The sequence below is a fragment of the Sebastes fasciatus genome, chromosome 8 (assembly GCF_043250625.1).
Source record: "Sebastes fasciatus isolate fSebFas1 chromosome 8, fSebFas1.pri, whole genome shotgun sequence".
Classification (NCBI taxonomy): Eukaryota; Metazoa; Chordata; class Actinopteri; order Perciformes; family Sebastidae; genus Sebastes; species Sebastes fasciatus.
In genome coordinates this window covers 7,250,117-7,267,948 of record NC_133802.1, presented here as the reverse complement: position 1 = coordinate 7,267,948, position 17,832 = coordinate 7,250,117, and the positions used below count along the sequence as shown (strand labels likewise).

Sequence of the window (17,832 nt, the reverse complement as noted above, 5' to 3'; positions counted from 1 at the left end):
CCAGGGCCGGGTCGCGGGAGCCGCAGGCTCAGCAGGGAATTCCAGACGTTCCTCTCCCCAGCAATATTTTCCAGCTCTTCCTGGGGGACCCCGAGGCGTTCCTAGGCCAGACGAGAGATATAATCTCTCCAGCGTGTTCTGGGTCTACCCCGGGCCTTTTACCAGTTGGACGTGCCCAGAAAACCTCCAAAGGGGGACGTCAAGGAGGCATCCTGATCAGATGCCCGAACCACCTCATCTGGCCCTTTTCGATGCGAAGGAGCAGCGGCTCTATACCGAGCTTCCTCCGGATGCCTGATCCACGATCTCATTCTTTCGGTCACTACCTAAAGCTTGTGACCATATAGGTGAGGGTTGGAACGTAGATGGACTGATAAATTGAGAGCTTTGCCTTCTGGCACCGTCTGTCCATCTCCCATTCCATTTTACCCTCACTCGTGAACAAGACCCCAAGATACTTAACCTGGAGGGCGCACTGTTTTCCAGTAGAGAACCATGGCCTCAGACTTGGAGGTATTGACTCTCATCCCGACCGCTTCACACTCGGCTGCAAACCGCCCCAGTGCGTGCTGAAGGTCACGGTCTGATGAAGCCAACAGAACGACATCATCTGCAAAGAGCAGAGATGCAATTCTGAGGTCCCCAAACCGGACTGAGAGTGAGGATAAAAAATGCTTCATCTCCCTTCGTCTCCTGTGCTGTGCACTGGAGTGTACTCCTCGGTCTGACATGGCGCTCTAGTTTTACCATTAGCCTTGTTTGTGCACTGTTTCCAGAGGCTACCATTTCACTTTCGCAGCACACATAGCACTGCTATTTGGTCACAAACTTTGCTGTTCACAGCATGCATATAAATGAAGAATCTTGGTTAAAACAATCTGTAACAAATTCTTTCCCTAATGATCCTTTTTCTTCAGAGCATTAACATTGCACATGATTGATACCAGATATATTTCTCAAATCCACCAGCAGTTCAGCAGCCCGGGCTCCTAAAGATTACATTATCATACAACGAAACTCCCTTCTAACAATATTTAATCTAAAAATAATGAAATCGTAACGTTTGGAATTTTTACCAATCACTGAATGACTTATCAAGACATAATATTGCAATACAGAAGAAATAAAATCAAACGCTGACATAAACAAACCAACTTGCATTAATATACAGCCCATAAAGTTTGCTTTACTTCCAGGCTGTGTATGGCCCCAACAAGCTCTACTTAGCACATTAAATCTTTGCTACTTAAACTGAAATCAACAGATGGAGCGTTAGGAGCACCGGAGGACACAGAGGACACAGAGGCACATGATTTTTTTCAGATTACCTGTCTCATGTACTACTGTCAGGATATAGTGACCGTTTTATAAAAATAACTTGTTTTAATCATATTTGCTCCATTTCTACCCACCGAAGCTTTAACATATAGATACAGTATAAAAGAGGGTAACCAACATAGAATATCATGAAGTCATAAATCATTGCAAAGCAAGCTTACATTATATACTCTATCTACCAGTCACATGTCCATGACACTGAGGTCATCAGAATTTGACCTTTGACCTCTAAAGCTGCAATTGGGGAAATTCGGAATGCGTCTGCAAATGCCCTTATAACTAATTTCATATCGATCTAACTTCGCAGTTTGTACCTGATAGAATTTTCAGAACTTTCCATTGGATTCTTGGTTATTGTAAATAGCTTTTCTAAGCAGCAGAAATACAAAATAATACAAAAACTCAAAAAACTTTCCTGAGAAAGAGAGAAAGAGAAATATCCATTATTTTATATTTCTCCACTCTTACCCCACTGTCAATATAAACATGTTACAACGGATGAGACCCCTATTCCATAGCAATGGGTTACAGTCATATGTGAAAATCATGTTCACTTTTTCATAAAAGCATAAAACTTGGCACTGGTATATACACACACACATTGAGACAGCCTTTACTCTAAGCCTTGAAATACTGTATCTAGTCAATTTAGGGATTTTCTTTAGTAGATCTTGGTCATGGTGTTCTTTCAGCCGTTGTGCTTTTTGTTTTTGTGCTCCGTCATCCTATTTTCTTTCTGACATTTTGCCACTATTCTGTCCAGTAGTGACGTATTATTTGAAAAACAAATTGACCTTATGAACCTGGTCGCATCATGGAGCCAGGTTCATAAGGTCAGATGATAAGGTCAATCAGCTGCCTAATTTTTTTAAATGTTTATTATGGGTCAATAGGGGTAACGTTGAGCAGGTAATCATGCAGTTTGATCAGACAGAACAAAATGCACTTTACAACATTCACATTTCAAAGCAAAATATCTTTATTATACCTTTCCAGTTATCCTCCGTCACCCACACTTTTTGTTTCACACACTGAAATGTGTCCGGATAATCCTCGTTCATCCTCAGTAATCACAACACGTAAAGCCCTTTCAAATTGGAGATTACAACTCTAGTTGGCACCCAAGTAACTGCACAATCAGACGGGGAGTATGACAGAGAGTCTTTATAGGCTGACAGAGCCTCTACATATCGACCATTCATAACCCCCACAATAGACCAGCACTGATACTTATAGAGTCTTAAATCATTGCTCTTTTGATGAGATTCATGTTGCCTTTGAGGGTGAACTGACCTATAACATCTACAGTATGTCAACAGTCCCAGGTGACGTTTTCATCAGACAAATGACAAAATGTACATATTCTGTGGGGAAATGTGGATAGCTGATGATAGATACACAGACAGACTGTCATCACATTGAAACAAAAAAGTAAATTCCATGAAGACAAGATACATGGAGATATGTCCACCATATACTGTTAAAAGGGTACATAAATGAGCTCATCATATATGAGAATCATAAAAATATACCGTGGAAAAATGTGGAAGTGGTGTGATATCACCCATAACGTTTTGATGAGACCCTCAAGCCTTTGTTTCTGCGTAATGGAGAACTTTTATTAAGACACCTATTAGAGGAAATGACATAGCTATTGAAACGATGGGCCAATGTAATAAACACTGAGGTCATGAGTAATTCAGTCCCCCCCATCCCCATAAAATTGTCTTTCTGAAAATCAACTTTTGCTTATAAACTCAAAAAAAAAAAAAATAACTGTTTCAGAAATGTGTCTCTATTTTCCCTATAAATAGTATCAAATTACGTAGTACTTTCCATGAAACTTACAAGGACATTATTAGGAAATTATGAACATGTTAAATAAACATTTAAAGCTTCAGTAGGCAGGTTTTTTTGGCATCATTGGGCAAAGATTCCATAATAACCTGTCAGCATATTGTAATTCAAGTGCTCTGAGAGATAACTAGACGTCTGCACCTCCTCATGGCTCTGTTTTCAGGCTTTAAAAAATCTAGCCCGTGACGGGAGAGTTTGGCCAATCACAGCTCATTTCAAAGGGAGCGTTCCTATTGAGCGTTCCTATTGGCTGTGCTCTGGCTGGTGGGCGGTGCTTGGTATTTCCTCAACTCTTCTCAACATTACTGCCGGGTCACAAACTTTTGTCATTTTACTGCCAAACAGTACACTAAAAGATGATTCTGAAAACATTTGAGGAGAGAAATAGGTATTACAGTAACAGAATATTGATTCATATTTGATCAGCCCTGCCTAGTTTGACTGTTTGGTCAGAGTTTGCGAGTGATTGACAGCTGCTCAGAGACGGCAAGGCTCCAGCTCGGCTCTGATTGCTTGTTTTTTACACCAGATGCACATGATTTTTTTCAGATTACCTGTCTCATGTACTACTGTCAGTTTTATACAGACTGTTTTATAAAAATAACTTTTTTTAATAATATTTGCTCCATTTCTACCCACTGCAGCTTTAAATGAAGCTTCAAATGTATTCCATGGGCCAGATCAGATATTGGTACCATCTGAGTTGACAAAACGTTACCTATACTAAATTGTTTATATAGGGTCAATATAAGTCAATTAATATATGATGGGCATTTTGTTATTTTCCTCCAATAGCACCTTTGCATAATTTCTAAAAGTCACACAAACAGCCAATATCATATTAACAGTGATGTAATATTGAACCTAAGGCAACTAAAACATTTACAAAGGTGAATTAAAAAATCACAACTACAATTTGCCCACCCAGATGGTACCGGTTGGGTCTGAGCCCATGGACTAATGCTATTTGAAAGCTTTCTCAACACAGCTAATAATAAGATCCTTGTGGATAAATACTGAAATACTGGAGTTAGCCTAACAAATATCCACCATGTTTAAGTTTTTAAGCTAAAACCCCAAATTCCCTGAAAAAAAATGTCGAGAACATGACCTCAGTGTCCTCAGTGATACTTATACTTATGATACTAGTGGCTATTGGTCATCTTAAGGCACTTCTGGCTTCCGATTTTGGCCATGGTGGCGGCTGCATTCAACCAATGCATGTTATGCCATCTCTATTAGGCATTTCTTTACATATAGTAAAAAAAATAACCAGGCAGCTACAATATAATTAAACCTGTTTATGAAGCATTACTTAATATTTACCATACGGTATGACTAATGATCATTCAGGGGCCCCCTGTTCTATCTTCAAGTGAATCTACAGCATCAAATGTCCTGCACAAATATAATTTGACAGGAAACAAATCAATAATGTGGACAGGATTTAAGTTCCTTACATTTTAGATTATATGTGCCTGGTGGTGGTAAGTAACAAAGTACATTTCCCCAAGTACTGTACAATTTTGAGGTACTTGTACTTTGCTAGAGTACTTCCATTTTCTGCTACTTTATACTTCTAATTTGCTACATGTCAGAGGCAGCATCTAGAGGCGCCTGCTACCTATACGCTCGGGTACTGTTCATAGACTATAGCTCAGCTTTTAATACAATCATCTCCACAAGGCGTTACAATAAACTTTTACAGCTAGGTTTCCGGTCTGTATGTCTCTGAGCCTTGGACTTCTTACACAGGTTGTCAAAATCAACAATAGATTTTCAAGCTGATTGACCATCAGCACAGGTATAAGTGTACTACTTCAATACTTCTTGGGACTAAATTGGCCCACTTTTTAGTTAATAAAAGTATACTTTAAATGTAAGAGTAGTAAACTTTGAGCACACAACCAGTTTATCTCCAAGTTGCATTTTGTACTGCAACTATAATATGCACTATATTTCAAGTGAACTTATAGGTATACTGTTATACGGTAGTCATACACTAGTAGCCCACTTTTTAGTTCATGAAAGTACGCTTTAAGGTATACTCTCAGTAAACTACTATTTTAATAGTTTTTACTGCAAGTATACTTGTAAGTTTTCTTTAAGTTAACTTATAGTACTTATCCAAATATACTTTTCTGTATACTTTTCAGTATAAGCAGTATACTTGGACTTTTCTGTATACTTGCCAAGTACACTTAGACTTTTAGACTGTATACTTTGGTATAAGCCAAGTATACTTAAGTATAATTTTGTTAAGTTTAACTCTGATAAGTACATAAAAAGTAATCTGAAAGCATACTCTTACTTTGAGTTTAAAAGAAGTATACTAATAGCATACTTGAATAAACTTCTTTTTTGTAAGAGGTCACCTCTGCTCTACTCATTATACACCAATGACTGTATTTCACACTCTGACACTGTAAAGATGACCAAGTTTGCTGATGATACAACTCTGGTGGGACTGATAGTGATGACCGCTTATAGGAACAAGGTCTCCTCTCTTGTTGAATGGCGCAACAATAACAATCAACAAAACCAAAGAACTTGTGGTGGACTTCTGTAAAAACCAGGAATAGCTACTAATGCTGGTCATCAACAACCAGGTGGTAGAGAGAGTGGATCAAATTCCTCGGGACTGCAATCCACCTCCCCTCCCTGAAATAGGAAAACAACTCCACCATCATCCAGAAGAAAGCTCACCAAGGACTATTCTTTTTAAGACAGATTAGGACATTTGGTGTGTCAAAGGAAAAGATAGAAAGTGTGCTCACCTTCTCAATAACTGTATGGTATGGCAATTCTGTAGCCCACGAGAAAAAACTGATGGACATGCACTCCTTCAAAAATAATTGGCTGTGTACTCCCCACTTTTTCTGAACTATACCACATCCAGTGGAAAGGTTTTTTTTTTGTTTTTTTTAAAGGACTCCTCACATCCTTCAAATCCTCTATTCAGTCTTCTACCTTCGCGTAAAAGATTACACAGTATTAAGACTAGAACATCTCGCTTCCACAGTAGCACTTATCCTGAAGCAATCCGTATCCTAAATGCTTCACCGGCTGTATAAGTGAGCACATGCACTTTAACTTGTCACTTTAAGGGCATGAGCCATCTGGTTGCACTGTTGTATTCATTGTATGGTTACTGTATTGTAATTGTGGCAGTATGTTTTGTTTTGTGTGTTATGTAATTATATGTTTTGTTGTTGAGCACACCGAAACAAACTCCTAATGAACTTTGGTTGATATGGCAATACATTATTGAATCTTGAATCCTGTACTTTTTACTCCACTGTACTTAGTTAGTAATTAGTTTGCAGATTCAGATTAATAATACAAAATATAAATTTACTGATGAAATATGATATATTGTTTTGGAGTAAAATAAAATAAACAACATGTACAATAAAAATGAAGTATTGTAAATGAGTGTATGTGAATATTTCAGAGAGCTGATTTTCAAATTCTGACAACTCGTCTTTCAACAACCGAGATGCTGTTGAGCAAGGCACTTACCCACCAGCTGTACCAGTGGACACTCTCAGTAGAGGTCTTGGGAAGACCTGAACCTCTGCAGACCCGCCGACTCGATACAAACAATGTCTTTGTAGCCCTCTGCGCATTGGGTACGGTCTGACTTAAAACGTCAAGAATTTTCTACAGTTACTTTACAATTTTTTGCAACTACTTTCCAAGCAAAAACGTAGCTTTGACTGGTGGTAACTATGATTTATTTGACTAATTCCTTTGTCCATTGCTTGTTTAATCCTGCATAGCATATTGCAGTGGAAGACAACCAACGTAACAGACAACAAGCCTAACAGGCTAGATTTTTTTTGCCTTCTCTCGCCTAGTTTGACAACTTCAATAATGTGTTCTGTGATGTTGGTCCCTTGGAGCACAAAGTGCTCTTCTGTGCACGTGCGCGAAAATGTAGAAGATGGAAATGAAATTGTTGGTTCTGTCACTCTGCCATGTCACAAAAAGAATGTATGAATCTATGATTGTCTAATTTGACACACTGACCATCTCAAAGACTAAAATATCCTGTTGTCTGATCCTGGCATAAGTCATGGTTCCTTTTTGGGTTGGGTATGTATTTTCAGACCTGTGAGGGCCAACAGTAAAGGACGAGTTTTTTTACTGGTCAGCTCCCACTGCAAGACCTCTTCTGGCTTGCACCACAGGTAACATCTGTTGGAGACATAATTTGTATTTCTCTTGTAGTGCTTACCAGTCTTTGATTGCCTCACTTTTTGTCAATTTTGTCACTTCATCTCCATCTAGAATACTTTAACCGATCTCAGTCTTAATGACGAGGACTGCATATATTTTTCAAGACGGGAGTACTTGCTGTGCAATGCTACAGCTCTTCTGTTCCTGACAAAAAGCCATTGTACTGACCAGTGTCCCTACAGTCAGTTAGTACGCAGTAGTAGAAATTGCTACATACGGTGAATGCAATACCTGTTCACAGAGATTCAAGCCTATCTGATGTTTCCTAAACAAGTCTGTGATTCTCACAATAGCTCAAGTGTGATCTTGGATTTGACACAGTACGAGCTTTCTTGTTCTTGATCTCTCCTTGCTCTCACGTTTTGTCGAGTTCTGAGCAAGAGTTTTGTGTGAAACACTTTGAAACACAATTTCCCCTTCCTCTTCCCCCCCATCAGTCGTCGCCTTCTTCCTCATCTCCTTTGCTGCCTTTGCTGAGGCGCTGGAAGCAGTGGACCGTGGAGGCGAGGAAGAAGCTGGCCATGATGGCCACCACTGAGACGGAGATGCCGGAGAAGATGACGATGAGGTAGTCGGTGAGGGTGAGGGTACCACGGCACTCCCGAAAACTTTCTTCGGAGAGGAAAGTTAGGGGAACACGACGCCCATCCAGAGGCAGGGAGCACTCTATCCCCTCCAAACCTGGGAAGAGAGACAACAACACGTGAACCAGCTGACAGCTGACCACCGAGACGCTGGACTTTCTCAAAGTCATGCCTGTATCATCAGCCTCAGAACTCATTCACAAGGGTAAAGTGGCAGTTCAGACCGAATAGAGTAATAGAACAAGGGATGGGCCTAATGGTTAAAGTTCATACCACTTAACTACAACATCCGCAGTTCCATCCCCCTCCATTGTGACTATGTTGACCCTTACAAAAACCAAAGTATACTTCAAGTTTATTTATTTTATGATTTGAACTTAAGTATAGTTCAAGTATAATCCCAAGTATGCTTTATGTAATACATATACTAATATCAATGTACTAGTAGTATACTTGTAAGTGTACTACTTCAATACTTCTTGGGACTTAATTGGCCCACTTTTTAGTTTATAAAAGTTGTATTTTGTACTGCAACTATAATATGAACTATACTACAAATGAACTTATAGGTATACTGTTAGTTTAATAGTTATATACTTGTAGCCCGCTTTTTAGTTTATGAAAGTTTTGTAAGTTTTCTTTAAGTTAACTTATAGTACTTAACCCAATATACTTCACTTTTCTGTATTTTACTTTTCACCCACGGGGCATCCTTACCAGATGCCCGAACCACCTCAGCTGGCTCCTTTCAACGCAAAGGAGTAGCGGCTCTACTCCGACTCCCTCACGGATGACTGAGCTTCTCACCCTATCTCTAAGGGAGACGCCAGCCACCCTTCTGAGAAAACCCATTTCGGACGCTTGTACTCGCGATCTAGTTCTTTTGGTCATGACCCAGCCCTCATGACAATAGGTGAGAGTAGGAACGAAGATTGACCGGTAGATTGCCTTCCGGCTCAGCTCTCTTTTCGTCACAACGGTGCGGTAAAGTGAATGCAATACTGCCCCCCCTGCTGCTCCGATTCTCCGGCCAATCTCACGTTCCATTGTCCCCTCACTCGCGAACAAGACCCCGAGGTACTTGAACTCCTTCACTTGGAGTAAGGACTCATTCCCTACCCAGAGTAGGCAATCCATCGGTGTCCTGGCCAGACACCTTCTCACATAAACAAAATCAAAACAAAACTTTCTGTGACAAATCCAACCTGGTCCTGACTGATTATTACATGATATGTCTTGAGTAACTAATGACATATCTTTCACTTAATCCATTGACTAAACAGGCACAACATCTTCTGTTGCATATTTCCTTTTTTTAAGATCTGATTTTATTGCTCTAACATTTGAACCAAAGAGTGACATATAAAAAAAAACGGCATATACAAATTTGCTTAAATTGTATTTGCTCTTCACAGCTGTGTAACACACACACACACACACACACACACACACACACACACACACACACACACACACACACACACACACACACACACTAACAGCAGGAAATAGGCTAAAATCAGAAGCAGTGCAAGAGGGTGTAAGGGATTGCAGCTTGTGTGTGCAGATAATGCTGTTAGATGCTAGGCAACAGGATGCCTCTGATTAAATGTTCTGCTTTCGGCTATTGTAGCGCCAGAGTCAGTCGTTGCGACAGCTGCTCCATCCTACTCTGCATCTCAACCAGTTGATTAATTTCTGTGTTGCACCAACACGTTCTCATCCCAACTCGTCACATACCGCCGTTTTGTCACGCCACTATAGCTACTTTAGGATTAGACAACAAAACCACAATAATTAGGTTTAGGAAAGAATTATACGTGGTTGAGCTTAAAACTACTTTGTTTGTACAGTGAAAATGAAACAGAACGTTGTGAACGCAGGACACGAACAAACAGCTGACTGTAACGTGAAAGTGAAACGTAACGGACGGGAACGCGCTGGACACGAACAGCGGTCTCCTGGATGAAAGCCTTGTGTTTGTAGGACCCATTAACCTCCCCGCCCGCCCGCCCTGTGTGTGTCTTTTTGCTCATTAAACTACGTCACCCTCTCCCAGCGCACTTTCTTGGAGCATTTACTGTTGCCGCGGATGGGTTTACATTGTAGTTAATGGAACGCTCGGTGCGTTTAATACCGGCGCTAAGGGGTGCCTTGTGCGGCGGTAACGAATGCCGATAGGGTGACCAGATCCCAAAGAACCTAATGTGGGACTAAGAGTATGTTTGTGTGGGATAATGTGAGACATGTTGCTGAAAGGTAGTCTTCAATTTTGATTTAATATCTAACTTAAAAAAATAAAAATGTATATTCCGCCCCTCAGCTTGTAACATCTCAATGCTTTGCTCTCTGGTTGAGACTTTTATGAAATTGAAATATAACAAATTTGACTAAAAACTCTCTGAGAATCACCTTCAACCAGCTTCACCCAATTATATATAGTTTCCCAGTCTTTGTTGTAGCCTCATTTCCTTTTTTTCGTGGTAGTTTCCATCAAATTCCACCTAAACCTGCTTAGCTTGTGACTTTGTGGTGACTCGCAATTTTCCCCGTTGGCCATAAAGATAGGTTAACCTGCACTTGACCCATGCGATGACAGCCTCCCCTGCTTTCTTCACATTGGATAAAGGCCAGATTTTTTAAAAAGTGTCTGTCCTGCAGTGGTTTGACTTTTGAAAACTAGAGTACAGCATGATTAATCAATTAGTTGTCAACAAATAAATTAATTGCCAACCATTTTGATAATCGATAAATCGGTTTGAGTAATTAAAAAAAAAAAAAAGTCAGAATTCTGATTCCAGCTTCTTAAATGTGAATATTTTCTTTACATATATTATATATTTCTTTCTTTATAGACCAAACAAATAATCGATTTTGACTTTGACCAATCACAGGTAATTTCAGAGAGAGCATTCCTATTGGCTGTACTCCGACTTGTTATTTTCCTCCTGTCAGTGAAACCGGGGGACACAGAGGCACATGATTGTTTTTCAGATTACCTGTCTCATGCACTACTGTCATCATAAGGTGACCGTTTTATAAAAATAACTTGTTTTAATCATATTTGCTCCATTTCTACCCACTGCAGCTTTAATTTGAACTTTTAAGGTGATCAAAAATCAGTGTTGTGTTTACCGCTTCTTTCCACTGTCCCCAAGTTGCCAAAAGGAAGTATTATTATTATTATTATTATCGTTATTATTATTATATAACCATTTTAACCCAAAGGCTAAACATCAAAAATAGTATCTGACTCTTTACCAAATCATTTTTATTTTAGATGTGTATTCGTTATAGTCCTTGCCAGCCATGGTTAATGAACATTGCTTTTCTAAACCAAGAAATAGAAACCAAGTAGTGTGTGTTTTTGGAACCAATGCAGTGTAACACCTCCTGTAAAATATTTTGTCTACCGCACGTCCATTTTATCCTGATTCTTCTGTAGCACGGCTGTACCCAAGAGTCACTAGACATCATTGTCAAGTGTGTGTGTGTGTGTGTGTGTTTGTGTGCGTGAGTGCGTGTGTGTTTGTGCATGTATGAGTCACTGTAAGACCAGAAGGGGTTTTCCACATGAAAAGGGACTCAGTGACCTCATCACTTGGTGATATTCCAGTCACGTGGCACTACAACGCGCAGCCAAACTCATGCTCACATAGACAGACACACACACACACACACACACACACACACACACAGGGACACATACAGGGCAATATAAAAAGAATCAAAACTACAAACATGTAGACATTAGTACATGAGCCACTGCACAACCACTGACATTTATAGTACATTTATATTGATATGTGAACAAAGATGCATACAGGAACACAGGTATAGTCATTCATATGGGCACCACGTGCACATAGACAACAAATACAGACGGACATACAGGTACAAAAAGCGTGTCCACATGAAAACATGTACAGGTTCACACATGCAGAATACATTTTTAATGGAATGTGCAAACGGTGTATACAGTTGCAGGCAGATGCACACATACATACGGTATATGGTACACAGATACAAACACACACACATAGAGGATTACATGAACAAAGATGGATGTGCACATACACATATTGACAGGAATGCAAAATGGCAACACAGGTACAGGCACATATAGCTACACACATGTATAAACACACACAGGTGCAAACACCTTCTGAATGAAGCCAGGAGCACAGATACAAAATGACCGCAAGACCACGTCGTCTCAAAGCGGCTCTGTATAGAATCCAAGAAATGTGTTTATTCACTCAGTTCCTAAAGCCATTTAATTTACATCAATATGTATGAGTGTGTGTGTGTGTGTGCTATATGTGTGTATAGAGGGTCTTTTTGTTGTGAGGAAGGAAATGGGTAGCTGGTGTCAGTGTTGTGGTGTCAGGGCATCGGATGTGCTTTAGTGCTAAATAAAGCATGTTGCTTGTTCACCGTTGACACGACCGATGCAAACAGAAGGGGATCGTGTTTACAGTATGTAGGTTGCTTTGTAACTCACTCTTATTTAAAGCTCCAGAACCAACACAGCCCAGGCTGCATGATTTCCACTTACAGTTTGTCACTGTACTGAAATGGGTCATTGTCTTTTAGTAACCTCAAAGTAAAAAGTTACTTATGGGGGAAATGGTCAACTTCCCTGCAAAGTGATTGAACATTGATACCAAAATCAATCACACCGGCTTATAGATTGTTGACTCTGGAAATTTGTGCTAACACCTACACTATGTACTATGTATAGACTTTATTGTACTGTATGTGAAAGTGTCAACATAATACGTATATTTAAGGCCTACCAGTCCAATTTTCAGTTACTCTGCTCATATTTTATGCTACTATATTTGTATGTAAAATATATGACATAATTATACAATAAATTACCAGAGAGCCTATCAAATATTTATTACACAAAATCTGGCTCAGTTGTGCAGCTGAGCTGGTTTTGGTCTATGTTTCTGTCAACACCAGACTAAAAACTGGTCACAACATTGACTGGCAAAAGGTCAACGTTATCACCCGGGTGTCGATAGAAGGAGGTCATCTTTGATCAGAGACAGGAATTATAAAATATTCGCAATATAAGGCCACCTGTTATCATGTGATTGATGTTCATATTTAAGTCACGTCATGATAACTGAGCAAACTCCAACTGCTGATGAAGGCTATGAGATACAGTTGAAAGTTCCAATAAAAGCTAGGAGGTCAAAGTAATTTAATTGCATTATGTCTAAATACTGTAAATATCCAAAATATCATGACACTGTGCCTGTGTGATTTCTGCCACGTGGCTACGCACACATATTTGTTTGTTTGTAAACAGGAAAAGCCATCCGTTGAGGCAGCAGTAGCTCAGTCCGTAGGGAGACTCGGGAACCGGAGGGTGGTCGGTTCAAGTCCGACACGGACCAGCTGGTACGGAGTGTGGACTGGTAGCTGGAGAGGTGACAGTTCCTGGGCACTGCCGAGGTGACCTTAAGCAAGGCGCTAAACTCATAACTGCTCGGGGTGCTGTGCTAGGTGGCAGCCCCATCACTCCGACACCTCTCCTATTTGTGTGTGTAAAGAAAATAATAAGTGAAAGTGAAATAAATTGAAACGCAGGACTCACCCAGGAGACCGCTGTTCGTGTCCCCGTGTGAAAAGTAAACATTGAATTTACGCTTTTGACTGTCTGGCGTAACACTTTTATGCTTTTGTGACGTAACGCTACGTAAGAAAGTCCGCTAAGGGCGAGTGTTGTTTATTTATGGTAGTTACAGTTGTTACATTACGTTGTTACGTTATTATTTTAACACAAACCATGGTCTTTTTTTCCAGCCTTAACCAAGTAGTTTTGTTGCCTAAACCAAACCAATCGTATTCAAAATGTTAACCACGTGTCATTGTGCATTTCTGCAAGCGGGATACGAGGCTGATATGAAATGTATTTCAGAAACTTTTTTTTGGTTAAAAAATGTAAAAATCGTGTATCGTGGTCTGCAGAAACGTGCAATGCCAAAACTTTTTCCTGGCGACTGGGTTGACAGTATTTGGAGAGCTCCATAGTGTTCCTGCACAGTTTTTTGTTTTGTTTGATAATACAACGTGAGTTAACCATGGTATACGACTTCCAGACACTGTGAGCAATATTGTTCCAAAAATAAGATAGAAGAGAAATCAGATTCAACCTGAAATGACCTGTGATGAACATGATAATCACGGTCATATAGTCATTGGGTTAACTAGTGAGGACCTAGACTCGTATTTGCAACATTTCATTTCTCAGAGAAAATTAGAGCTCTTTTTGTTTTTAGTGTTTTGTATTTTTGCTTTTCAATATATTTGAATTTAATACATGATTTTAATCAACCACCATGCATCCACCATTGCAATTGATCGATCAAAATGTTATCAGTAAATGTATCTTAGGGAAATGATTGGATTTCCTCTGCTCTGACATGGGACAAAGACTACAAGTCTGTACTTTAAGCCGCTTACGTCTTACCCTTTGGGAGCTTTTGGCGGTTCTCTGTCAGCCATACAAACAGTTTGGCAAAGTGGCAGTTGCACAGCCAAGGGTTTCCCTCCAGACGCAGCATCCGGAGAGAGGGCAGAGATTCCAGGACCATGACGTCCAGCTCTGTGAAACCATTCCTCTCTAGCTCAAGCTCCCTCAAAGAAGTCAACCCCGTGAAAGCATCCGTGCCTACCATATTTAGGTAGGGGTTGTTCCCCAGTCGTAGTTTGATCAGACTCCTGGACTCCCCAAATGTTCCAGAGAAGATTTCCGTCAGGTTGTTGCTCCCCAGGTCCAAGAACACTAATCTAGAGGAGGTGCTCAGGGTCCCTGGGTCCAGCTGGGAGAGGGAGTTATTCCTCAGGTCCAGGTAGACCAGATCGCTGTAGAGGACCAAGAAGTCAGAAGGGATCCAGGGAATCCAGTTGTTGGAGAGCAGGAGACGACGAACATCCAGAGGGATGGAGTCTGGGACTCCGGTTAGACCTTGGCCGGTGCAGTCCACGGTGTGGTGGTCTGGACACAAACAGCTGGTTGGACAGTTGTGGCCTCGCGTAAGCAAGGTGGAGGAGATCAAGGCAAGGAAAGGCTGCAGCCAGTTAATGCATGGTATCATTGTCGAGGGGGCGGCAGCATTAAATCAGGAGATGGGGGGTGAAGAGGGAGGTCAGGGAGACGGAGTAGACAGGTTAAGACCACAAGAGGGGAAGGGGGAAGGAAAGGCCAGATGATGTAGGTTCAGCGTGGCGCCAGCATCCTTCCGTGCTCTTTGCGCCGCAAAGCGAGAACAACCCGAAAAGCCATCGAGTAGCGAGGGGAGCGCTGTATTCCAGGAGATCATGTAACAAGCAGTCTGGATCAAAAAGCAGCCTGCTGGCTTTGAGGGAAGAGAGGGGAGGAGCAAAAGAGAGAGTGTGCAAGAGAGCAGGGAGGAGAGAAGGGGGTGGGGGTGGGCTGTGTGTGTGAAAGGGAAGAGGATTAACACTGAGGTAAATAGAGACTAACGAACCAGAGGCGAGGGGGGCGGGGTTTGTGGGGTAAACCATGAGACGTGTGTGTCTGCCTACACAAACACACACTGGCACTGCATCGGCAGGGGCAGCCCTCAGTGCCTCATTATTCAGCCACCGAGGTAAACCAACCGTCCCCGTCACGATCAGTCGGATCGGTCGAGCAGAACCACAGCGAGTGTCCTCGCTGACCCTCCTGTTGGCACTCCTTCTTCACAGGCAGGCAGACCCAAAGCGACGATGAGGATTCCATCACAAACTGTGACTCACATGTGACGCAGTCTTCTGGAATCACCGCCGTTCCCCCCCCCCCGTCCCCTTCCTCCTCCTTCAGTCCCCTTTTTTCATTTTCTCACCTTTGCTTCACTTGCTGGATGGGGACGGAAAAAGAGGTGGTTTTCTCAGCCCATCACCATGACAACGGTTATAAAACATCTGCCAGGAGCAGGATGTGCAGACATAGCGTGGAAGTGTCATTTTCGAGGTCGTCACTCTGCAGCTTCTTGCAGGCTGATTTACATGCATCATTCATACGCAAACCATAAAAGGGGCTGATCATGAGCAGCTGTGCCAGCCATGACACAAACAAGAAATACTTCCTTTATGAAGCTTAGTGAGTAATGTTAATGTCAAAATGTTTTATTCAGGCAGTTATTTACCTTAAAGGCAATTTTGAGGCTTAAGGTTAAATACAGCTCTGTAGGTATCAGAGCATAACCAGCCGTGGAGTTTTTAGGCAGACGCCGTAATTTATATTTGCAAATAAATTTTTTTTTATGTATATACTATATTGACTGATATATGTGTTAATGTGGTAATGTTATCACAATCACACTAAGACAAGCCCTCAGTTATAATTATAAAAGACTCATTTTTATTTGTTTTTTAATTCATTTTATTTTATTTATTCATTCTCTTCATGTCTCTCTTCCTCTAGCAAGAGGAAACACAACTTTTGGATGAATGGGGAAATATATCTGAGTGATGCTTCTGTATATATGGGTGAAAAAATGTAAAATGATAAGCCTAATGTATCTTTATCTGTATAGTCTTAATCTCACTTCTACTCTAAACATTTTAACCACAATAACCTAATAACTGGTATAAGCATAACTCCTGAATATTTGCTAAATCAAATGATTATACATACATTATATAAACACTAGTTAATACCATCACTTTCTCCCTTATAAGAAACAGTTTATGCCACACATCTTTGTGGACGTAAACCTGAACCATTATGTGAATTTGTGTTGTCGGGTTGATTAAAATATAACATATTTCAATGAATCCATTTCACAGTAATTTGGTTTGAACGTGCATGTGAATGTTGTCAGTGGAGTAGAATCAATGGATTACTAATTCTAAATCCTTCAATCTTCTGTTTGCCTGTGACGTCAGGCCAGCAAAAAATGAAATATTACATAAATATCCCTAGAGTCTTACTAAATCATAGAGTCTCTGCTCTGAGAAGAAAAAAAAACGACAACAGAAATAAATGCACAAAGTGCTCCTGCTCTGATCTCTATCATGTAAGAAAAGTAGGTCAACCAAGTGCCACATTAGGAAGAGGCAGGGCAGCACAGCATTGTTGTACTGCACCAAGCTGACCTATAATGAAGTCAATCCAGTGACAATGTCTCTCCTGAGCACTCAGGAACGGCACGCAAGTGTAATTTTGGTGTAGTGGCCACAGTCAGAATTACAGCTAATATGACACCTACTGGCTCAAAAAGATTCTTAACACAATCAATACAAAAATAACTATGCTATAAAATGGTGAATGCATTTTCTTTTAGATCTATGGAACAGGCACCCAGACTCTATCCCATACATACAATGGCCAAATCGCTGCTTTATTACCTCCTCAATGGTTAACCAGCTAGTTTGCTCATCCTGCTGGAGATCGTGAGGATCTACAATGCTTTTCCCTCCTGTAATGGCTAGTGGTAGTAGGACCCAATTGCAGCGGACTTTTAATGCCAAATTAAGCAGATACACCGCAGCGCAGGTAAAGCTGCGCACTGTACAGTTCAACAATCCAGCAATGAATCGCCACAGTTTCTGATTGACCGGTGGGTTCGGCAGGCCGAACCGGACCGTGAAACAGGTGAGTGGGCGGTGACGTTTGCCCTGACCCACACATGCAGAACAGTTCAGGTGAAGGCAACGGTACTGTAGATGGAAAGGCAGGAGATGGACAAACCAGTAGGGGACAGCCAGAAGGTATGTTGAAGCCAGGCAGAGGATTGGGAAGCCAGCAGGTAGCTACTCACAGAACAAACACACGATGACGAGTGTC

At 40.9% G+C, this 17,832-nt stretch overlaps 1 protein-coding gene across 1 annotated transcript; it reads right to left on the bottom strand.

Annotated features, from left to right (window-relative positions):
* Positions 1-2,293: 2,293 nt before the first annotated feature.
* On the bottom strand, positions 2,294-15,463 carry lrrc38a (leucine rich repeat containing 38a). Its single transcript, XM_074643032.1, has 2 exons — positions 14,509-15,463; positions 2,294-8,118 (listed from the first exon to the last, which is right to left on the bottom strand). The coding sequence occupies exons 1-2, from the start codon at positions 15,134-15,136 to the stop codon at positions 7,871-7,873; spliced, it is 876 nt and encodes a 291-aa protein (XP_074499133.1). The 5' UTR covers positions 15,137-15,463; the 3' UTR covers positions 2,294-7,870.
* Between the last annotated feature and the right edge of the window lie 2,369 nt (positions 15,464-17,832).